The 24,557-nt window shown below is 41.3% G+C and overlaps 1 protein-coding gene across 8 annotated transcripts in view; it reads right to left on the bottom strand.

Annotated features, from left to right (window-relative positions):
* Positions 1-8,787: 8,787 nt before the first annotated feature.
* FAT3 (FAT atypical cadherin 3) overlaps positions 8,788-24,557 on the bottom strand; it is a 430,787-nt gene continuing 415,017 nt past the window's right edge. For 4 of the 8 annotated variants that reach the window (XM_072134102.1, XM_072134101.1, XM_072134106.1 and 1 more), the window contains 6 exons: positions 22,908-23,061; positions 21,593-22,248; positions 21,255-21,368; positions 19,395-19,454; positions 17,134-17,169; positions 8,788-16,751 (listed from right to left, as the gene is read on the bottom strand). In XM_072134102.1, the coding sequence (XP_071990203.1) occupies positions 16,135-16,751; positions 17,134-17,169; positions 19,395-19,454; positions 21,255-21,368; positions 21,593-22,248; positions 22,908-23,061 (1,637 nt within the window). In that variant the 3' untranslated portion in view covers positions 8,788-16,134. The remainder of the gene's footprint in view (positions 16,752-17,133; positions 17,170-19,394; positions 19,455-21,254; positions 21,369-21,592; positions 22,249-22,907; positions 23,062-24,557) is intronic. The other 4 variants (XM_072134107.1, XM_072134108.1, XM_072134104.1 and 1 more) reach the window with 3 other exon arrangements.

Here is a 24,557-nt window from a genome sequence, read left to right as displayed (position 1 = left end):
GTTTTTGGATTATGTGACTTGCCGTTCCGCAAACCCCAAACATTAACATGATAAGTATAATACAGTTGTCCCTTTTAGGATCTTACACTGTTTTCCACCTGAACACGCCCCTTTTCCCAAGACCACGCCCCAATGGCCATGCCCCTTTGTGGGCTGAGTCAGAAAAGGGAAAAAAATGGTCTTAAAGCCTCAATAAATGTGCCAGAAGGCAAATCTGCCAGAAATCCGACACAGGTGATTAATGAATTATCTCCTGTAAAAGACTTGGCACCGAAAATACAGATGATTCAGTAAACACTGAAAAAGACAAGGTATAAAGCGATAAATCAATAAATGCCAGAAATGAGAAATACAGGGAGCAAAATAGTAAACCACACGGGCACTCTGGATAAGATGACAAGCAACCAAAACAGAGGGCCACGACTCCAAGGATAAAGTAATAAAGCAATGAACCAGAGAGGAAACAATAAAGAACTGAACCACCAGGAATGGGATAGATTGGGCCAACTGGATAACATTGTAAACTAACGAACTGCTAAGGATGAAACACTAAACCAGTGGGCCACCATGGATACTCAAACCCCAAAACTATAAATATCACAGTAAGTCACTAGACAACCCAGGATAAAACAGGAAGCCAATGGACTGGGGCAGATTTACTTACCCGGGCCATTCACGATCCAGCGGCGCGTTCTATGCGGTGGATTCGGGTCTTCCGTCGATTCACTAAGGTAGTTCCTCCGCCGTCCACCAGATGTCGCTGCTGCTCTGAAGTTCCCCAAGGTCCGCCGGAATGCACGAGCCTATTCCTGGTGAAGGTAAGCGTGAGTCCCGCGACACATTTTTTTAAAAAAATTCGATGTTTTTTCCGAATCCGTCGGGTTTTCGTTCGGCCACGCCCCCCTATTTCCCTCGCGTGCATGCCGGCGCCGATGCGCCACAATCCGATCGCGTGCGCCAAAATCCCGGGGCAATACAGGGAAAATCGGCGCAAATCGGAAATATTCGGGTAACACGTCGGGAAAACGCGAATCGGGTCCTTAGCAAATGTGTCAAAGTCCCAGTGAGAATAAGACAATTGGCCACTGGGCCAATATGCAAAGTTTTCCAAGATAGGACAGGGAAAAACAAGCCTCTTTTAGCTACCTTGTGAGGCAGCTCCCTTGACATAGAGCACGACCTACACTAGGCCTTATGACATGATGAGCGATTGCAACCAAACCAGTAAAACTATTCCAGAAGGAACAGACTCTCAATTGTAGACAGCGCTGTTTCAACCTAGTTGAGTCTCTTCAGTACAGAACTGGTTTGGCTGAGTGAGAGGCTTGTAACTAGGGTCGGAAAATAAAAGTTCTCCTTACATAGACTGCCATTTAAAGCCACTGTGTATCCTGGAAAATTTTCCATATTTTCCCAGAATCCCCATAGTGGAGCATCCATAGCTATAAGACTCCATAATGCAGCATCGTACCTTGGTGAATGGTTACAAAGTTAAACATTGCATGACATGTAATGGTTGGACATACTACCTGGTGTGCCTCTAGCCCCCAACGCGCGTTTCAACCCGCCTGGTCTTCCTCAAGGGGACCCCTTTGTAACCATTCACCAAGGTACGATGCTGCATTATGGAGTCTAATTACAGGCCGATATAGGCGATATGTTGTTAATGGTATACATGTTGCATTGCAGTTTATCATTGTTTACACTGGTTGTTTACACTTTCTGTTAATATATTATTGTGTATGGACAGTACACTTGTGTGCTTCATATTTTACGTCTCTTCTGAGATGCCATTTTACACGACATTTTAATGAATTTTGCATTTAATAATAAAAATTACTTTTTACTATCAGATTTGGCATGTCGTATCCTCTTTTTCTGTTTGTTTAAATTTTGCGTGCATACCCAAGAGGGCAGCCATAGCGTTCCTTGCGCTATTTTTTCAGTATGTGATTAACTGAGTCTTGTTGGATCAGTTTATTGTTAATTTGTATATGGTACATTGATTTGATCTCTGACTATTTGATCACTAGTTCATGGACTATGTATCTGGAGATGAGTCTGAAAATACTGCAATATTCGACACTATCATCTACTTACTGCTCAATGGAAATTCTATTAGAATTGTATTTTCAGCTATTCCCATCCCATTTTATCGTCCTCGGTCTGTTTTCCCCTCTTTAATGTATTCATTGGATGTCTAGATCTGACAGCGCATTGTTCACTTATGGCTACATTTTGGAAGGGGGATTATAGGTCAGGAGAGAACTTCATGGATTTTAAGATCACCGAGTGTCAGGCTACTGCAAATCCTCCATTCACTAAGCCTCTAATCATTAAGCTGAGTAAACCTAATATGACTTAATTAATATACTGTAACGGCGCGTTCCGAGACCTTGCGGATAATGAGATGCAAATGCGATGCTAATGAGCTCTCCACTTGTATTTCATATTCACCCTCCATTCACTGGATTGCATTAGGCTCTGCTGGGTGAATCGGTAGAACGCGACGCAGGTCACTTGTTGCGATAGCCGGAACCCAATAAACTTATTGCCAAAAAAAGTCAATACGAGGTATAGGGAAAGTTTTTGTTTTGTCCCACTTTGCACCCCGTAGAGTTCTAGTCAATGGAAGCCATAGTGCACTGCCCCGTAAAGGAACATACTGATAAGACGAAAAAGGAACCATATCACGGTGGGGGAACCCATAGACACTCCCTGCTGGATTTCATCTTCTTAGCTATATGGACAGAAGTTCACTTTGCAAATTTATCACATGACAATTTGTTCCTCCTTCTCTTCTCTAAAAGTTGGCTGGTAGAGCCTAAAAAATATGTCCACATTTTAGACAAAGTGCCTTTACATGTGCATGTATTCGTCTTGTAGAACACATAGATGCTGAACAGCACGCGGCAATCCACATGCACCGTGTGTGAGGACATAATACATTCCTGCCATGTCGAGATACTGGAATACATTAGTCTTCAAAGAGAAGAGTCTCACTTTCTGATCCCAATCCATACCCCCAACCTATTAGACCCATCTCCTGAATCAGCTCATGGGCTCCTATATGCCGACATCAGCAATACCAGGGACTCATACTGCTAAGCAGATCAATGCGCTCAATGTATTTTGGTTGAGAGATTTGCATTTCACCACAGGGAGGATATGTCTGTATCTCTGCACGTTCCACCTGTGCCCCGACCACAGATGAATAGATAATTAACAATGGATGGAAGGTCTTACCTGGAAATCATAGGGAAAATAGTAAACTGTGAATCTTAAAGGGATTTTTTTGGTACTAAAATAGTGATGACCTCTGATATTGTCAGGTTGAAGGTGGACAGAAACCTGGTACCCCCACTAAAGAGGCTGCTATGTTTGGATGCCTGATGTAATACCAAGCCTAGTAAAGAGGTCACAACTAGTGATAAGCAGACCAGTAAAAATTCAAAATTTTAAAACCCTGTTCTGGTCCGGGTTCAGGTCCTGTCACCCCCTACCAGTGACACCAACAATTTACCAGTGGTGTTTAAATTCCTCCGGGTGCACGCTGCCATTTTGGGATGGATCTTCACTCCTGAAGACATCAACGGGGAGCAACAATCCTCCCCAAAAATGTAGCCGTTGCCACGCTGGTTCTGGCGTTAGTCGTTTAGCCATTTAATTGTCGCTGGTGTATTTGCTACCAATCTCAGGCTTTAACTTTAGGGGGGGGGGGGTTGTTTAAGATGGACCTAGCCCTGAACTTCTAATGAGGGTACCTAAACCCACAAAGTTCAGTTCGAATCTGAACTTTGTGTTTCGTGTCTGCTCAGTACTAATTGCCGCTCATCCCATTCACTTTAGTTGGGCCAATTTGCAAGGAGACCGTGTGAATTGACCGATGACAGTGACCTCTGTAAAGCAGAAGCCCAACTATTGCTTTTGGATACTTTCGGAGGCTTCTAGTGTTGAACCCCCACCAATCTGATACTGATGACCTATCGTAAAGCCCTTTAAAGCCCAGTTTTTACCACCATAGAACTATAGACATAAAAAGTAAGAGCATAACTTGAGGACGTGACTTACGGCACTCAAGGCCAGAAGTCTTAGTGTTTGCATGGGATGTCTCTTCCTGAAATGAATAATTGGTGGAGGGGCCTGGGTCCAGCAGCCTTCAATTATGACCATACGTGTCTGTTCTCTGGGTTATGCCCAAACTACATAAATTGGTATGGCACATGCTTGGTCATATCTACATTCCCTTAAATGGGACTTTCCGGTCTTGTATCTCCAACAATTTGAAGGAAGTGAATGGAGCCTTAGTTCAGCATCTGATCACCTGTTTCCGGGGGACTTGTGGCCCTATTTTATGATTGATGGTCCCCTTATTCCCTCATACATCTACATAATGAAAGAATACCATTGATCGGTGGTTAGAAACTATTCCGGGACCTGATGGAGAGGATATTCTCGGGCGATTTGCATATGAAACATCCAGATGTTGCCCCCCTCCCACATTAAATTAACCTCCTACAGGAACAAAATGTGACAAGGAAGGAATAACCTCAATGTGTTTTCTTCACGTCACATAAGACTTGTGTAGGAATTTGCATGAAGACAATTCCTTCTATTGTATATAAGTCACTCATCAACTTCTGATAATTGCGGGAAGATGGCGCAGCTACCAAAGATTACAAACGAAATCTACAACTTTTAGGGTAATAGAAGATACAAGTCACAAGATTGTTGCAGTAGATCTAATCAGAACAAAGTGCTTCCCCCATTATCTCTCTTTACCTCCTTATTAACTTTTAACTCTGGTCTGCGAGACAGACAGAAGTTCACTGAGCTGTCAGATTACATAGTAGTCTATGGAGAGGGGGGGGGGGGGGGAGTGATTCACAGCAGTTAGGTAAGAAAGCAGTTAGAGACTGAAAGTTAATGAGAATTACAGGTCACATAATACCCTGCAGCGTGTACATAACTACTGATTTCTGAAGAGTTTCATGAAATATCTCTTTATCTCTTTTTTGGTTGCTTTACTGTTTCATTCTGGAATCATCCTCTCTCTTCTCCTATTTACTGCCACAAAACTGGAGTAAAGATTAGAAAATCTGGTGGAAGCAAAATATATATATATTTTTAATTGAGAAAACCTGTTTTTCCTTCAAGACAAAGCTTAGTGGTTATTTTTTCATGTTATGCCTCTAGGCTTCTTGTAAGTCGCATATTGGTGTATAGGGAGCAGCCTTTTTTTAAATTTCCGTTTCCTTTACTGAAATCAGTTATATGCTAGGAATTTAGCAGGAATATCACCAGAAGGGGCAAATATGACAAGCGCCGGCGCCACGTGCACCAGGCAATGATGTTGACCCTTCCCCCTGGTCCGAGACAGATATATCAAGAGGATCCATGATGTGGGTGCACTCAACGGGTACATTGTGGCCTGGTGTAGAACCTGTCAATAGCCTGGTGCTGCCCCTTCGCTGCCCAAGTGGTATAGAAGATGCGTGGGGAAATGTGAATACATCACAGCTTATACACCAATATCCCAGCACAAACGCCGTGATAAATCCCCCCAAGGATCCTACATGTGTCCCAAAAGATCTTGAAGATAAAAAAATATTAAAGGATCAGGAGTTGATTAAATGTGTTTTCTGCAATGTAGCTTAATACTAATCCTACATTGTGATAACACAGGTACAAACTGGAAGAGTAGAAAAGAGGCAAAAAAATATTGGAGGAAATGTGTAAAGACGAGCAAAGGAGAAGGGCACATAGTGGAGGGATGGAGAGGCAAAACGAAAGAGGCGTAAAGAGGAGAAGAAGAAAGGAGCAGAGGAGTTGCATAAAAAAAAGTAAAAGAGAAAAGAAGAGAAGCGGCAAAAAAGAAGTGCAGTAGAGGCAAAAGGAAGAGCAGAGAAGAGGTATAGAGTGGAGTGAAGGCGAGGTAGACAATGAAACAGATTAGAGGCTGAGGATTACAAGAAAAAAAAGCAGGGAAAAGACATAAAGAGGAGCATATAGAGGAATTGAGGAGAGGCATTACAAGGTGGAGAGGAGAGACAAAAACTAAGGTGAAGCATAAAGAAAAAAAAAGTGACTTAGAGAAGAATAGAGGAAGGACATAAAGATAAAAGAAGAGGCAGGGAGGAGAGGCATAAAGAGAAAAGGAGAAGAAGGGAAGAGAGTAGAGGAGGGGCATAAAGAGAAAAGGAGAAGAAGGGAAGAGAGTAGAGGAGGGGCATAAAGAGAAAAGGAGAGACATATGGGAGAGTAGAGAAGGGGCATACAGAGAAAAGATGGGCATGGCGGAGAGTAGAGGAGGAGCATAAAGAGAAAAGGAGAGGCATGTGGGAGAGTAGAGGAGGGAAATAAAGAGAAAAAGAGAGAATGGAGGAGAGTAGAGGAGGGAGATAAAGAGAAAAGGAAAGGCATGTCGGAGAGTAGAGGAGGGACATAAAGAGAAAAAGAGAGAATGGAGGAGAGTAGAGGAGGGAGATAAAGAGAAAAGGAAAGGCATGGGGGAGAGTAGAGGAGGGACATAAAGAGAAAAGGAGAGGCATATGGGAGAGTAGAGGAGGGACATAAAGAGAAAAGGAGAGGCATGTGGGAGAGTAGAGGAGGGACATAAAGAGAAAAAGAGAGAATGGAGGAGAGTAGAGGAGGGAGATAAAGAGAAAAGGAAAGGCATGGGGGAGAGTAGAGGAGGGACATAAAGAGAAAAAGAGAGAATGGAGGAGAGTAGAGGAGGGAGATAAAGAGAAAAGGAAAGGCATGTCGGAGAGTAGAGGAGGGACATAAAGAGAAAAAGAGAGAATGGAGGAGAGTAGAGGAGGGAGATAAAGAGAAAAGGAAAGGCATGGGGGAGAGTAGAGGAGGGACATAAAGAGAAAAGGAGAGGCATATGGGAGAGTAGAGGAGGGACATAAAGAGAAAAGGAGAGGCATGTGGGAGAGTAGAGGAGGAGCAGAAAGAGAAAAGTAGGGCATGGGGAGAGTAGAGGAGGGACATAAAGAGAAAAGGAGAGGCATGTGGGAGAGTAGAGGAGGGGCATAAAGAGAAAAAGAGAGAATGGAGGAGAGTAGAGGAGGGAGATAAAGAGAAAAGGAAAGGCAAAGGGAAGAGTAGAGGAGGGACATAAGGAGAAAAGGAGAGGCAAAGGGAAGAGTAGAGGAGGGACATAAGGAGAAAAGGAGAGGCATTTGGAAGAGTAGAAGAGGGAGATAAAGAGAAAAAGAGAGGCATGGGGGAGAGTGGAGGAGGGACATAAAGAGAAAAAGAGAGACAGGGAAGAGGGTAGAGTAGGGACATAAAGAGAAAAGGAGAGGCATGGAGGAGCATAGTGGAGGGACATAAAAAGAAGGTGCACATAGTGGAGTGATGGAGAAGGGGGGAGTATTGGAGGGACATAGAGAAAGGTAGAGGCTGGGAGGAGAGTAGAGGAGGGAGATAAAGAGAGAAGGAGAGGCATGGAGGAGAGTAGAGGAGGGAGATAAAGAGAGAAGGAGAGGCAGGGAGTAGAGAAGGGACATAGAGAGAAAAGGAAAGGCATGGAGGAGAGTAGAGGAGGGACATAAAGAAAAAAGGAGAGGCATATGGGAGAGTAGAGGAGGGGCATAAAGAGAAACAGAAAGACAGGAAGGAGAGTAGAGGGAAATAAAGAGAAAAGGAGAGGCAAGGTTTCCTGAAATACAAAATAAGGGCAGATTTTGGCTACACGGTAATGTTTGGCTTTTAGTTGTCAATTGGCGCTAACTATAGTAATGGGGGGATTCAAACAAATTTCTTCCTCCACCTTCAGAAAGTTTGGGGACTATTGAACTCGCAGTCAGTAAGATTCTTCACCATAGAAGCAGTGATTATAATTCACAGAACAACAGAACAATGAAGATGTGGCCTAAGTTGTAGTCACCACAAGGTATGAGAGGATGTAGATCCAGGAATTTTCTTTAGTTTAATTGGTGTTGATTAGAATTTTTTTGTCCTCCTAGAGATTTTCTGCTTTCCCATGGATCAAGGTTTACAAACCTTATTAGAAATGATTTTTTTTAACTTTATTTCAAAATCACCCCCAATGCACCAGACCCCACCGAAATAAAAAACAAACACTCCATTTTGTTAACCATCAACTTTATCAAATTCTTACAATTACAAACCTGTACACCGTTTCTAGTAAAATAAAAAATAAAAATTCAGCCAAAAGTAAACCATAATACTGTCAACAGTGATTACACCGGGAGGAAAATAACTTTTTTTTTTAACTTTTCGGATTGGGCGAACATATGCAGAAAAAAAATCCAGTCTATAAACAATCATTTGCATAATTCATTTCTCAAATTTCAAGAGATTGTAAATTTGACGTAAAAGGAAAAGGTACAAAAATTAAATAAATATTGAAAATAATAGCAATAAAATAAATTGCACCGGCAACTTCCAATGCATTTACCGAGGTTGGATGGGGGCGGCCGGTGACATGTTGTAACGGTTTGAAGGAATCGGAATATAGTCGGAATGATGCTATTATATACTACAAGAGCGAAAAAGTTAAAAAAAGACTATATACAAGTCATACCATATATTACATAGAATATTCCGGACACTACATCACACATCCCTAAGATCCAGCCTGTTCACAACAGGAAACATTACAAAATCTCATGTAGTGCTCAGCAATACTTTCCCTAACAAAAAAATCAGTGCAGTTTTTGGACTTTTTAAAAAAAAATTCATTCAAAGTGTTAAGAATCGAGATGAAGGTAACATTTTCAGATTTCAGCCATAAAATGATTCTGAGAAAAATACGGTTCTGTGCATTACCGTGAGCATTTCTTATAGCAGTTACAGAAAGTTTTTTTTTTTTCTAAAAATCTGAAATTGTTGGGCATTTTTCCATATCGAAGCAGCAAAAGGCTCCTAATCGTAACACATGGAAGGTAAATATTTCACGTTTATGTGTGCTAAATGCAAAAAAATCAAAACAAAATATAATTGGGTACGTATTTTTTAATTAAAATAATAAAAATAACTAGAAATCTTTTTATTATAGTGTTTGTTCCTTAAAAACATGAATAATTCATATTTTAATTATTATTTTTGTGTAACTTAAGACCTGAATAATTCATAATTTTATTGTTGTTCTTTTTTTTTAATACTTATACTCTTGCTCCCGGTTTTTGCCATACAATAAGGTTACTCATTGAAGCAATCAAGAATATTGAACTAAATTTTACCGTTTCAAGCGAATTTCACTCTTTTGTCTCTTGCTTTGACCAAATTGGCTACCATGTGTGGACCTATCACGTCTTCAATTTCCCTTCCACTTCTGAACAACCTACAGTTATACAATTTCTGGGACTAGAAGCTCCAATGCTTATCAGGACAGACTAGGGCAGGATGCTCGGCAGTGGACCTGTTAGGTCTCCTGGCTGTCACACTCAGTGTCTTGAAGACACAGATGCCATTGATGGCTTTCACTTCAGTAATAGTTGTAAGCGTATTATTACTATCACTGGCAAGAGTCCTCCTGTGAGGATGGAGGTTCCTTCCATAGTGCCAGTTTCAGACCAATGGATGGATCCAGCGCACACCGATGGACCAGTCTGAGCCTGAATTCTTGACTTCCAGAACTAGTGTTTTTGAGATTTAGTCAACTATTGCTTTGTACTACTACAATGGTCAAATACAGCCCATCAAGAAAATCATTTTTTGTTTGAAATATTCCGATTTATCAAGCAGAAATGATTGTTCAAGCTCTTCGAAGATTTCTAGCAATGAGGATGGAAGCACGAGTTTGGACCACAAAAATAGGTTTGAGAATTTGACATAAAATCAAAAATATTAGGATTTTTAAAATTTATTCTTAGACCCTAAGCCAGAGATGTCTATGCACAATAGAAATGTTTACGAAAATGTAGTTTTCCCTTATGCAGGGTCAAGAATAGAGACATTAAGATTCTAGATTCTGTTTTTTAGGTTCCATCCACCTTATTGAATTCTTAAGAAGATGGGAAGCTAAAAAGCCTGTGTTACAAAAAGGACTAATCTTGGTACCATTGTGTGGCCATGTAAGTGAAGAAGGACATGTGAGGCAGTAGACATTTATGACACTGGTCATTCGTGTGACACAGATTGGCAACGTGATTCCTCGTGTTTTCATTGTAGGACATCTCACCACTTGGTTGACTTTGAGCTAAAAACGTATATTTGGATTGGATACTTGAGATCCTTTCCATGGTGAAGGTCGGGAATCATCAACATCTTAATTTGTCTCTTGATCTCCACTATTTAGTAGTAAATTTCTATAGTAGACAAATCTTATCTAACAGGATCAAATTGTCTTCCTAGTCTGTGTCATTTGAATTCACAAGTCGACTTTTCTGTCTCATTGGAATTCAAGAGTCGACTTTTTAAGCTTTAAGGTAAACAATGCAACCACTAAGATCTCTCACGATTGTCTTGGATCTAACAAAACTTTAAGACATAGAGCAAAGTTAGGCGAAACCTGCTGCATTCAATGTTACACTCATATCCATGGCCATGTCCCATCATGATTTTGAAGTACTTGTCTACCTTATGCCTAAAGTATAAAAATAGAAACACATGAGAATTTTATGTAATAAACAGGAAACAGGGAACCACAAAACTCTCCATTGGAGACAATATGGAAAGCCTGATCCTGCAGTTTTGGTCACCATCTGATTCCAGATACTATCAATCACCTTATCGAAAACAATGGCTACAACACCCATGGCTTCTGTTAACACTTTCCTATTGAAACTATGGCTTACATACTTTTTAGCATAGTTGGGAATCCAAAGGAGTACATGGCCCCCTAAAATATGGCTATAATAATATAATACCAAGGAGGTACCTCTTATGTAATGGGCATCTGAAATGCACCTGTTGAGATTGCAGATCACTTTTATGCCCCAACTCTTGTTCATCAACTGTGTCTGATGTTGTAGCGAAACCCTATTCTAGTCAATAAGGCCAAGCTACATGGAGATCTCAATGTCACCCAAGAAAATATTTTTACAAAAGAAATAATTTACACAGTTGTAAAAAATTGAGACACTGGGTGGTGAGAACCAGAACGAGACTCCTCCAAACCATAAGCCTAAAACGGGGAAAGCTAATACTAGGTCCATTGGTCATGGTAGGTAGACCCCCAAAATTTAGTGGTTAGATTTTTTCTATATCTCTTGCATTGGTAATATTTGACAAGGAGCCTGTAGGTGGTGAAACTGAAAATGTTAGGCCTTGGACATGGCTGACTGCCTACTGCACCTCCACAAAAGGAAAAGCTGGAGCGAAAGTCAAAATACAGATACTATATACAGAGTGTGGGAACATACAGCTTTCCCACATCTAATAGTGAGGAATGGCAGGACACGGCATTGTAATGTTATCTCTAGTATGATACAACGTTACCTATTGTGAGAAGTCTACGTGTAGCCTTCATAGCACAGTGGGGGTCTATCTAATGATCCGCTACTTCAAAAATGCTACCTAATACGTCATACTACCTACCTAGACCACCTTATCAACCTAGACCACCTTATCGTGCTATGAGTCATAGGACAACCAGAAGAAAAGTCACACTGACATTATAATTCAGATAGGGGAAGCTCTGTGGATGCAAAGCAACAACGTCAAGAACATTAGAGGATTTCCATAGGAATATGACTCAGTTATCAATACTACATGTAGAGAAACCGGGAATCCTGCTGATGTCTAGAATGGAGCAAAGCTGAATGTGGACATCAGTAGCATCAGTAGCCCATGCCCCAAAATGGAAGCTAATGGGCCCCAGGCCCCCCAACTATAAAGTATGGTTTACACTACTAGTCTTCTCATTTGGGAAAGTGACAACTTAAGGGCCCCCTAAGCCTCTTGGGCAACTGCACCCTCTGCCCCGCTCAAGTTATGCCCCTGCCCCCCTCCACAGGGGGGACAGGGACAAGGGGCATGGTCTTGTATGGTCTAAAGAAATGAAAACTTTTAAAATAGGGGACTCTATTTACATGAAACTGCCCCCCCCCCAAAAAGTTAATATTGAACTGTGCAACCGGCCAGTTCAGGTCAAGCTGTAGACAAGACATTTGTGTACAGTGTACAAGTAGAATAAGATCTAAGGGTGAAAGTTATCGAATGATCGTAAGATAGTAATATTGTTCTTTTTGAGTTTTTGGATGTACGTTCACCGTCCAGTGTAAGGAAGACCATTATCTAATGCAGTTATAACCTGAGTTTTATGTGCGCTGCTATCCAGTCTATACAGCTGTGTACAGATTCGTACGTAAAAATGGCTAACAAATATGAGGGGTGGAGGTCACTTTACGAATGTGCCTGTTCTAATACCTATGTTGTGAATAGTTTTTGTTTAGAATTCCAGAACCATCTAGAAATAAATATCACAAATATTGTGCCAAAATGGATATGACAGGTGTCGTAGAAATAGTTCCCCCTCTTAGGACTGGCACTCACTATGAGCTGGAGTGGAAAGCTTATAAAGGGGTTGTAACAGGTTTGATTGTTAGTGGATAACAATCTGCTCAGTGGGGGGGTTCAACTGCTCCGATCACAAGAATGGACCCAGAGTGATCACGAGAACAGAGATCCCGTTCCCACTAATTGATAGAAAAAACGGTATATGTCCTGCTGCATCATTCATAATATTATAGTGTTGGAAATTGCAGTGCATGTTGCTTGGCTATGACTGGCAGGCCTACTAACTGTCTAAGAGAGCGTCCGAGATAGTAGAGTACAGTGTTCGACAATTTTCGATGCTTAGAAAGCAATTAATGGAACGGCAGTGTACATGCTCAGTTAGTGAAAACGAGATCTCAATTCTTGTGAAGGACACATACACAACTAGTAAAAATGGGACCCTAATTCTCAAAAAGAATACCTACACAACTAGTGAGAACGTGACCCCAATACTCGTGAAGGATCAATTCTCAACTAGTGAGAATAGGACTCCAATACTTGTGAAGAATACATATACATATAGACAATGACCTCAATTCTCGTGATCGGTGGGGGTCTGTTCTCATCATATAGTATAGGGGATTACAATCAAGCTAAGTACAACCCCTTTCAGATCAACCAGTTCCTACCCCGGTTAACTACGGCGAACATTACAAGCTCATCCAGATGTTTGATGAACCTTTCATGGTTCCGGCTACTAGAACCACCAACAATAGGTGGTTATTGCTGGAAATCAAAAATTATGACCTATCGTTGGACAAGATAGAGAATGAATTGCCTTTCAGAGACAACCCCAGCAATTTTCTAAAATATTTGGACTCTTCGCAGTTAACCATGGTTATACTGAAGACAAATTTTTGGCCCAGCTATGATCAATCCACCTTAGATGAACCCAAAACAGATGACACTGCTTTCTAAGCAAGGATCATGTATCTTAACGGACGGCATCCACATATCTCCAGAACATCATACTTGGTGACTCATTCACCTAACTAACAGCTGACCAAGATAAGAAGTTCTCCTGTACAAAATCTTAGAAATGTTATGAACTAGAACCCCCCTATTTTAAATGAAAAGGCTATGTGCCCACCGTGTACCCCATTTATCAACAACTGTACGGTGCTTTGATCATGAAAACCACCAAAAGATAAGAAAGCCCCTTGAAGGGATTGTGTGAAATCATAAAATTTGCTTGCCCTCTTTAGGGCACAGAGGCGCGTTTGTTCATAGCTTATGTCTAGTAGTGATACTCAGCCCATTTACTTGTCTGAGCCCTCATGCACATGAAAGTTGTCTCCTCAAGTGATATGGTCGTGGTTTTTGCAGCTGTCTTACGGCTCCATGCATTTCTATAGACTCATGCACACAGCTGAGGATTCCTTAGCCCGATGTTTGAGCCTGGTGCCCCGTAGGAAAGAAATCAGAGCATGCCCTATTCTGCCTTTCCCCTAGATGTCTATGGAGCTGTGAAAAATAGGGATGACACAAGGTGCGTCATCCGTATTTGTGGTTGGTGGGTAGGTAACAGATTCATGTGACACTCCAAGTGGCTGGGACAAGCTACTGACATCATTTTCCAGCCTCTCACATAAACAGGTGACATATGGCCCATCATTTTGAGGCCATACGGCTCAGACTGCAGACATTGGAGAAATATGTTCATGTACAGGAGGGCTAATGGTGAGGTGTAGTACCACATATAACCTCTAAAGACAAGTGGCACTGTTTTCCAGAAGGATCCAGCCGTTGAAGTGGTTTGCTGAATGCCTAAAAATGGCAGCTAGTCAAACTGAATGCCCAAAACAATATACAACATAATTATATTTACAAAAATCAATGTATGGAAATGTGAACAGGTCAAGAGATGAACTTTTTGACTCTTCGTTAATCATTTTATTACAATTTTTGAAGGAAAAAAAGGCTCATGCTGAAAAATGCAACACAACTTTTGAATATCGTCACTATGATAACCACGTACAATGGAATGGCAGATGACCATCTATCCCTAGGTTTATATTAAAGGGGTTGTCTAAGATTGAAACATGGCTGCTTCTTTCAGGAATAGCACCACATATGTCTACTGGTTGTGTCCAGTATTGCAGGAGATTGATCTTGGATGTGAGGTTTTGGAAGGAGCAGCCATGTTTTTTTGTAACATGTACAAAAGAAATTGGGTTATCGAGTACCATTTATACAGTTTATAGCTTTCTTTTTGATTTTGGCCACCTGCACCCACTTGCTCTACCTACTACAAAAATACTGTAAGGAAAATGGAGACCATGTTCTATGGATCTCCGACATATGTAATACTGATGATCACTAGGAAATAGACAGTGTTTTATTGCTTACATAGGTTCATCAAAATGTCCAATTATGTTACATAACGAAGGAGTTGATACCAGTGGGGTCTCTGTAGGGTTTGGACTGTTGTAGGCAAATCATAAAGATGGCTCTGGAAAGAAAACGGCCATTATGGACAAGGCACGGACATCGGTTCAACACAAAGTCATCTGTATGGCTAATTTAGTCCCATTATAGACATCCCATCATCATTCATATCCACTTTACGCAATTTTTTTTGTAAAATTTGTGCTATTCTGGTAAACTTTCTTTCCAATCCCTGGTCCTTCAACAACTTCCCTCAATAGTAAAAATTATAAAGTGTGCTTGTCACAAATGCACAAGGGGAAAGCCCAAAAAGTGATACCAGATATATCCACAATAATATGATATCCAGGTAGTCCCACAATGGACTGGAGGAGTGTACTTAGATTTTTGGGTTTCCTCAGAAGACAAGTCAGATGTTTGGGTGGAATTGGGATAATTACCGTAGATGTTTTTCAGCTTTTGTTTAATTTGGTAGGCTCTGTTGAAGCATAATTTTTTTTATAAAAAATTGAGTATAGATAGAGAATAGGAGGGGTATATGTTCCTTGGTTTATAAGTGCCAGAGGAGGCTCCATTTAGTGGACGGGTACTAGGCTGGGGAAGCTCTAGACTTTCTCTCCATCTCATGATTTAGAGATGTCTTTGGATTTGAAGGGTTTTTTTAATAAACCAAACATCCCCAACATATCCCCTGTCATTATGAGCACTGCTTGGATCCTCATGAGAAAGAAAGTCCTCAAGTCCATCATGCTTGGTCCATGTTCTACTGGAAGAACTTTACTATCAGGAGGACCCCTTTAACTGTTGAGGGTCCCATTGGTGGGGCGGCCAATTGTTTGATATTCATTTCCTAACCTGACCATGGGCATCTTAGTGACAAGCACACTTTCCTAACCGTCAAAGCCCAATTTTAACCAATCAAGGACTTCATCTACCGATATCAAATTTCCGCACTCAATGGTCGGCACCAATCTTTACTAGATATTTCTAAAAACTTTCCCTTCAAAAATGCATTTTTTTTGAGTTTGAAAACACTGTGCATACTTTTGGCAATAAATATAAGCAACATGTTAGAAGGATTGTCTATTTAATTTTGCAACATATCACTGACATACTGTACTATCAAAGCCATCGGAGCTCCAGAATTTGCATTCGTTATTCAAAGTCCACGATGAACGCAACGACGTCTCGTATACGTGTCCCTAGAGGCTAAGTCATGAATGGCTATACATACAGATATATAGATAGAAAAAGAAAAGATGAAGTTTGTCACACTTGAGTTTGATGTTGGGTTTCCATGTAGGGAATGTGGGAGTGATCGATTCGAAAGTCGTCTAAACTTTCATAGTCACTTATGGCCACTTCTGTATCGTCCAGTCCGCAGCTGGCCGACACGTCTGAAGAAGAAGCACCTACAGAATTGTGCAAGGATAAAGATACATTATCTGTGCTTGTCTTGTCCACCTTTTGGCTCGGAGCAGGCACAAAAGTACTAAATGAATGTCCGGACTGTGAACCGGCAGTCTCTAGTTCGTTTGACAGGTGATGGGGTGGGAGGTATTGGCTTGGATGAAATTGTGGACGCCGCGTGCAGTCTGGACTTAGTGTGCTGATCACAGATCTGGGCTGTACTTTAGGAAGGGTATCGTAATGTTCTTGAAAGTCCTCCGGAAGTGGAGGTGGTAGCTGATCTTGGCTTAAATAATCTTCATGTTGAGGAGGGGGATAGTCACTGTCAATGTCGTAACCCCCCAGGTAATAATCTGTCTCCAGTTCTCTGGTGCTACCATGGGCTGATGACCCATCAGCAGTTTCGTAGTTTGGGACCTCCTCAATGTCGGACAAATGGGCACTTGGCATCCAATCAGAGGTATCCCAGTGGTACGCTGTGGAGACAGAAGGATTTGAAGTTAATATAAGGTTATTGAGAAGGTATCGGAAAGTTGCATGCTCCTGTTAATGGTGAGGTCAATCATGCGGCTGGTGTGGAGTCTTCATCCGCGCACGTGGCGTAAAAGCAATATGCATAGGGCGGTGATAGGTTATAATAAAACATAAGCAATAACTCAAACACAAAAGCAATACACTTGGATTAGATATCATGTTACCAGCATGCTGGGGGATGGGGGGAGTCAATTGGGAGGGGTGGGTGTTTACGAGCAGGCGGGAGAAGGAAGCAGCATCTTGCAAAAATGTCAATTTCACAATAAAAATGTTATGGGCACCAGACACTAAAAAGGCAACAGAATTTGGGTTACGGAATGTCACCTCTATTGTAATTCTGCCCTTGGTCCAGTATCGGAGCTGTTTGGTTCAAGGGGGAAAAAAAAGAGTAAAACTTACAATGCACAAAAATAAAGTACAAAAAAGCATCATCAATACAGTGGCATGTTAATTTCACTATTTTGTGTCATTATAGTATAGGTTTACTGCTGAGCTCGAGTCATTACCTACAATGTCCTGATCTATATAATGTGTTTTGCTCCATTCAATTCCAAAGCTACACTGAGAGATACTTCTGATTCTTCTCAATTCTGATCACCCCCTGCTGGTTCAGTATCTGAATGCTTTTTTTGGAGGCATGAAGTTAACACCAAGCTTTACAAAGTCATCTAAGGTAACATATGGATGTTCCCTAGGATGCTATACTGTGCATTATGGGGTCTAAATTTAGCATTTAAAGGGGATTTTTCACCTCTTTCAAAAACCCAAACTCTCTGCGTTCTCTAATAAGGACGGTTCCACTGATTCTGGAGTAGTTGGAATTATCTCTCTAGCCCTCACTGTTCTCGAACAATCAATGGCAGTATTTGGATCTCTACTGTCCGAAGGGCGGAGCTAGGATTTCTGCTCCACCCCTGACAGTAGAGAGCCTGATTATCATTAGGCTACTAAGCATATTGGTACTTTCAGTTTTTAGCTCTCTACTAATAGATGGGTGGTCCTGGGCCGGAGAAGACAGCCTTGCCCCACCCATCTGACACCAGACTTAAAAAAATAATTACATGGTAGGAGCAAGAGAAAAAATTCTAATTACACCAGAATCTGTGGAGTGGCATCTAATAAAAGATACAAAGAGGTGGAGTTGATGGAGGTGATGAGAGGTCCTCTTTAATGGGGTCACAGGAAGCCCCCAGAATTTAACTATAGGTATGAATGGAGAAGAAAGCATAATAGGGAAGATTTAATATAGTCTTTTGAGTAATTTTTGGTTGTATTTTAGCGACTTTTTGGGCACATCAAGACTTTTGTGCAATTTTTTGTGCCTTTTTCAAGCAGTTTGCTAGAGTTCGTCATGTAGGACTAATCCTTGTTTGGTCCTTATTTGTCTTTGTATTTCTCCTGCTTTCACATGTTTGTGCCTGATTTAGCATTGATTTGCGCCTAAAAGGGTGCAGATGACTGCGCAAAAACACTCCATTCTTGACCTTGCATAGGAAAGCCAAATTTGCACCTAAAAAGTCTAAAAAAGACCCTACATTTGACAAAGAGCTAAGTCTACAAAGACAATTGAGGGACTAAAAAAAAGACTCAATAAATTCACAAAAAGAGCTCAGGGTTGGGGGGGGGGGGTCGGAGATAAATGACCCCAGATGTATTTAACCATAATTCAATAACGTTTCTACTAAAAAAAAAACCCTGAGCAGAAAGCTTGGGTGGGTCCCATATGGCTCCAGTAGCTGCTCCCAGTCTCCAAAACTTCAACATGGAAGTTCTACCATCAGGTTACTTGTTTTGTGACCATTTAGCCAATCTCTGGACTTAGTTGTTATGTCTAAATTAACGGCATATGGTTGCCGAGGTCAGGAATTGGCTCAGAGATGATGTTCTCAATGAACATGGTGTCATCACTTGCACCAGAGAGCTGCCACTGGAGATGTGGTAGGACCTCTTACCTTGGCTTTATAACATATGCTTTCCCCAAACCCTCAGGTTTTTCAGAGGATCAGAAAACCCAATTGATAATTAAAACCTCTCTATTCACCAGATAGACAGACGCAAATGAATGTTAAAGCTCTAACTACTGGGACTCAAACAAATAGGAGTCTCCAACCAGTAACCAGACATGACCACTACAGGTTGTAGGTTGGTGTTCTACTAGCTGGTGGCTGAGCAGTGGCGTAACTTGAAGCCGATGGGCCCCAGTGCAAAGTCTGTGCCGGGCCCCCGACTATAATGTAAGGTATATAGTACTAGTCTTCTCATATGGGAAATAGACACCTCTTGGGCCCGGTTGTGACCGCACCCTCTGCACCCCCTCAAGTTACGCCCCTGTGACTGAGCTATGTTTAATGCCAAGTTGACTAGTGGAGGTACCATTAATTAGACGGCTCCAAATTTGCTATTGATGGATCTGCTATTGATATCTCAAGCATCAACGAGACCTCAACAAAGGTCAACAAGAATAGTCTACAACAGAAGATCTGGAACTTTCTTAGTAATTCTGCAGGACACAATATATGATTTTTCATCGACGTGCATCATCTGTTTCATGCAATATGCAAAGTGTGCAGAAAAAGTGTAAATACCTTCGGTTTCAACATTATCAACACTATTGTTGACTAGATGAATGACAGTCACTATGGAAGCTTGTGGGGAGGGGCACAAGACAGGAAGAAGAAAAAAAAAGGAGACAACAAAAAGGTTAGTTACAAGGCACAAACATGGTTACTATTTCCTTCACCAAATGTCACCAACACTTACAGCTCGTGGTTAGATTATATGCAATGGTAGAACCTTTATGGGATACTAAATTGGTCATAAGTGGGCTGTAGTAGAAGGAGATTGAGTAGGCCTGGGGCCCACCAGAGCTATTTTTTGTGAGGGTTTCTCTTCCTAATGTGTGATCAGTTATATATAATAGGTCATTAGTGAATCATCTCGTAAGAAACTGAGCCTTGTTACTAGAGACAAGGCCATCTCTTCAGTCTTCTGCTGAACATTATTGTTCTCAGCCTGCTTGAGGACCAATCAAACCGTGGACTTTTATTATAGAAGGAAGGAGGCGACATAATCTTTGAGGTCTTCTGCAATGATATCAACAGGAGACCATCCTATAGACATATCTACAACATCGAAGGTCTACAGAGATCATAAACAAAATGAGGCCACCACTGAAGTCCAAGGTATTCTGTTCTACTGAGCTCTGACTGTTGAGATAATAATTTTGAGATGATGGACAACAAAGTCATGAAGGAGCATTTTGTCTTACAGAAGGATTTTCTTAGACATGATCATTCAGATTTTGAAACCACCAATGGTCAGGATTTATCACAGATTATCTTTAAAAATATTCCTGGAAGAGTGGGATGAAGTACACACCAAGTATGATTATTACATTTTTTTATGGATATTATTGATGGATAATTGTACAGAACATTCTGAAGATGGAGAATTTTTTTTTTTTGGTGTTCTGTAGGTAGGATATTTTCAGACTTTTGAAAATCCAGGATGGGACTATAAAGCGTATGCTGATTGGTTGGTGTATAGACTAAAGAAGTGTTACCCAACCATAGGGCCCTTGTCCATTGCCAGGGCCAGTTCATTTAGTCCAAGGTCAGGAGGATAAGACAGGAACGGCAACTGACTGAAGCTGTGGAGCTACCTGTGAGCCTATGCTCCTCACATGTTCCACTGACACCAGTGGATAGTGGTAGGTGTGGGGAGTAGAAGGACCACGGCCAGAAGTAACCGATCCTGCCTCATCCTCCTTCTGTACACCCCTTACTGCAGAACCTGAGAAGACTAACATGTAACCTTCTGATCCTTGTGGCAAAAAGTCCAACAACATTAACAATGGAGGTCTAACTTCTGTAATGCTCTAACCGGAGCAGAACGGACGGCACCACCTATGCTTATTATTTGTGCCCAATGGACAGTCAAATTTTGCTTAACTTTGCTTATGTAGGTAAAAAAGTTTTTCAGAATAAAAATTCAACACAATATCACGACATGTTAGAAAAAACATTGGCAAGTCACATGACAACAACTACAAGTCCACATATATACGTAAGCAACTCCTGGCACAATGTATATTTGCGTGTTTAAGTACAATCTCAAGGCATGCTAGCTAGACCATCAACAAACTGAAAAGGGTGGCCACGTATAGCATACACAACTAAGGAATCAAGAGAGTTCAGTTTTGTTAGGTCAGGTTGTCCTGGCACAACTTTTTGCTCTGAGCTCCTCATGGGATGGTTTTAGAGTAACCAACCCCTTCTAAGCCCGCCCCTGAGGAGTTGGATGAATAACACATGATTAATTACCTTCTTATTGAACCTAAAATACAAATATAAGCAGGAAATGTGTCTCTAGATATAAGAAAGTAGTGAATACTGAGCCCAGAGTAATAATACATATCTCAGCGGAATCTGAATGTGAGTCCTTACCATTGTCATCTCCTGAATCAGACTGGAAGGAGTTCAAGGACTGATTCTCAGAGTTGCTTCCCTTTGTGTTTCCCACAAAACAAGTCACTTCTTCTGCTGCTTCCAGTCCTTTACCTTAGGATGACAGAAATGCATCAAGTTTTCAGTAAATCCATTACTGATGATCAATGAGCTTAAATGGATCTGGCTGAAAAAATTCTTCAGCACCAGGAAGAAGGTCCAGTTTTTGGACTTATTAGATAAGCTATTATTACGGGTAGATAATAAATCGATGGATAGATACTGTATATAAAAAAATTACATAGATACATAGATATTTGATAAATACATAGACTTACAGTCATTTCCTGAATCCCAAGGTCCTTTTCGGATGGAGTCACAGTCAGATCGGCATGGGGACACTGATGGCATATTGGGGGCCACACTACACACCACCACTCCTCTTCGAGCAGTTAGGATCCTGGGTGACTCTGGATGGAAGGTTGTCATCTCCTGATGTTCCACCCCAAGTCCATCAACCATCTTATCCAGGTTGTTCCTGGACTCACTCTGAAAGCAGGGAGTGTAGGCCATGGGTCGTACAGGGACTTGAGGTGGTCCAACCTCTTGGTAGATATTCCTACTGTCCCCTCCACTGCGAAGGTTCTTAAATTGAATCCCGTTGGTCTTGTTGAGCAGCGCTGCAGTGGCTGGGTCTTGGACAAGTGTGATGTTGTTCCGGGAGTAGTTTTTTCTGAAAACTTTTTTGCGGAATACTATGAAGAGGACGATGAGGACGAATATAACAAAGAGCACCACAGCGATGCCGATGAGCTCCTCCTTCCCGACGTAGGAATGCCCGGCCTGAATATTGGGCACCACCACTGGTCTTAGACCACAATACTGACCCACGTAGCCATGAGTGCAATTACAGAAGAACGACCCAAAGGTGTTAATACACGTGCCACCATTTTCACAGTCTTCTCTTTCACATTCATTGACATCCTCTTCGCATCTAGAGAAAATTTTTTAAAGGTTTAAAGGAGTCCAATATTATTCAGTGAAAGGCCATTGACAATAACCTGATCACACCCCTAAATACAGCCCCGATGGTGATATTGTGTCCGTTGCCGGGGCAATTCTTAGTACAGCAGCCATTGAGAAGGCAGGGATTATCCCCATGACGTCCATAGGTTATAATATCCACATGGATAAGGGGTCAGGAGCTTATTTTTCTGTTACAGATCTTCAACTTGCTAGAACCTCTTCTCAAGAGCTTTCAGATTTGTTTTTAAGGAGTTTTACAGGAATTCTGTAAAACCCCATCCCACCTATATCCAGACTACACTCCTGGGAAACCAACCAGTGGCCTCTGTGACATCACTTGAGCCTAGTGACCCCTGGAAAGGACTGGTGTGCTGCACGGACCAGGAGCCGCTGTGTACACTCATGCTGTTTATTTACCCCTGCCCCGGCTCCACGATTCCTGGAAAAACCCCTTTAATGTAAGGTTTATTACATAAGAGAGCTCCCTCTAGTGGTGACTGCAGGCTGACAGAATTTTACCATATAACTTTCAGGCTGTAGCGAGCAGAGGATTTGGAGCAATGTTTTTATGATATTTTATAAAACAATTCAGCAGAGAATATGAGACCGTTCCCCCCCGCTACTTACGTCAATCCCCTCAGACCCGTCCTGCAGGTGCAGATGAAGGAATTCCCGATCGGATCGCACGTACCACCGTTACGGCAGGGATTTGGGAAGCACGCCGTGATCTCAGCCTCACAATTTTTTCCAATGAATTGTGACGGGCAAGTGCACTGGTAACCTGATCGAACATATAAGGGAGAACAGTATAATATAAATTTGTATATATTTTTATTATATATATATATATATATATATATATATATATATATATATATATATATATATATAATTTTTAAAGATATTCTTTAATAGAAGAATAGATTCTGAATTGCCTTATGCTTCATGTTTTGATGTCACACGTAGCAATGATTCACTTCTGTGATGGTTGCATAGACTTAATAGTTGGACTAGAATGGACTAAACGTGTGATTACAGAGAACATCTATTACAACAAGGTAATTACAGCTTCAGCTCTGCTACATGCATGTATACAATCACTTCTGCATTGTGTCTATAGCAGCGACAGGGATTCCCTAGAATGTAACGGAATCTGCTGCAGTATGTGACACAACACTGCCACCTGCTGCCTGCATGGTGATACTACATTACATACAATTTTCATAATCCTACATTTAGCCCCATAAAGGACATCCCCTCTAAGGTTACATTTATAGAATACTACAAAGGGGCCAAACGGCCTTTATACTATGCCGGGGCCACAATAGAGGAGCTGTATACTATTTGGAGGTCACAATGGGGGTGGAATTTTAAAGTGTGGAGGCTACAATAAAGGGTATTACACTATGTGAGGGGCGAAGATACAGCATGGGGGCTATTATACAATGTGGTTATCGCAATAAAGTCAATTTACAGTGTGGGGTGCAAGAAAGGGAGTATTTTACAGTATGCAACGGTAGGGATATCGTGTGTGGTTTAGTAAATGCTGAAAATGATTGATAATATAGGGGAATACAGTTACTTAGGGGGCACAATGTGGGGTTACACTTACAATGGGGAGCATTATTACTATAGGGAGCACTATGTGTGTTGTACTAGTTTTATCCAACATGATATTAGCGCCATCTTGTGGTTCTAATGTGGTATAACACCCCCACCATAGCTTAATTCTCTCTAATTGACTTCCGCGCATGGGGCCACATTTATCTTACCCCAATGGATGTTTTTTGGTTGTATTTTAGTGACTTTTTGGACACATTTAAGTGTTTGCACAATTTTTGCAGCAGTTTGATGGAGTTCGCTGTCTAGCAGATTCCTGGTTTGCACCTAATTTGTCTTTGTATTTCTCCTGCTTCCTGATGTTTGTGCCTGACTTGTGTCTCAAACGGTGCAAATAATAGCGCAAAAACACTTCAGTCCTGATCATGCACAGAAAATAGTTGTTAAAAAAATTTGCACCTAAAATGTCTAACCCCCCCCCCTATATTTCACAAAAAACTGATACTCCAAAGACAAATAGGGTGCAAAGAAGAGACAAGATGAGGGCACAAATCACAGTGAAACAAAAGGAAGATTTGATAAATGACCCCCATGGTATAATGACCCCTCTACCCCACAGTAGAGTGCCCCCAAGTGGCCACTATTTTATAATACACCTCTTGCCACTGTATAGCCTCCTCAGGACATATTACCGGCCTCTTTAGACAGAATCTGAAA

This window comes from Engystomops pustulosus, chromosome 2 (genome assembly GCF_040894005.1).
Source record: "Engystomops pustulosus chromosome 2, aEngPut4.maternal, whole genome shotgun sequence".
NCBI classification, from domain to species: Eukaryota; Metazoa; Chordata; class Amphibia; order Anura; family Leptodactylidae; genus Engystomops; species Engystomops pustulosus.
The sequence above is the reverse complement of the archived record's forward strand: the minus strand, read 5'-3'. Positions and strand labels throughout refer to the sequence as shown.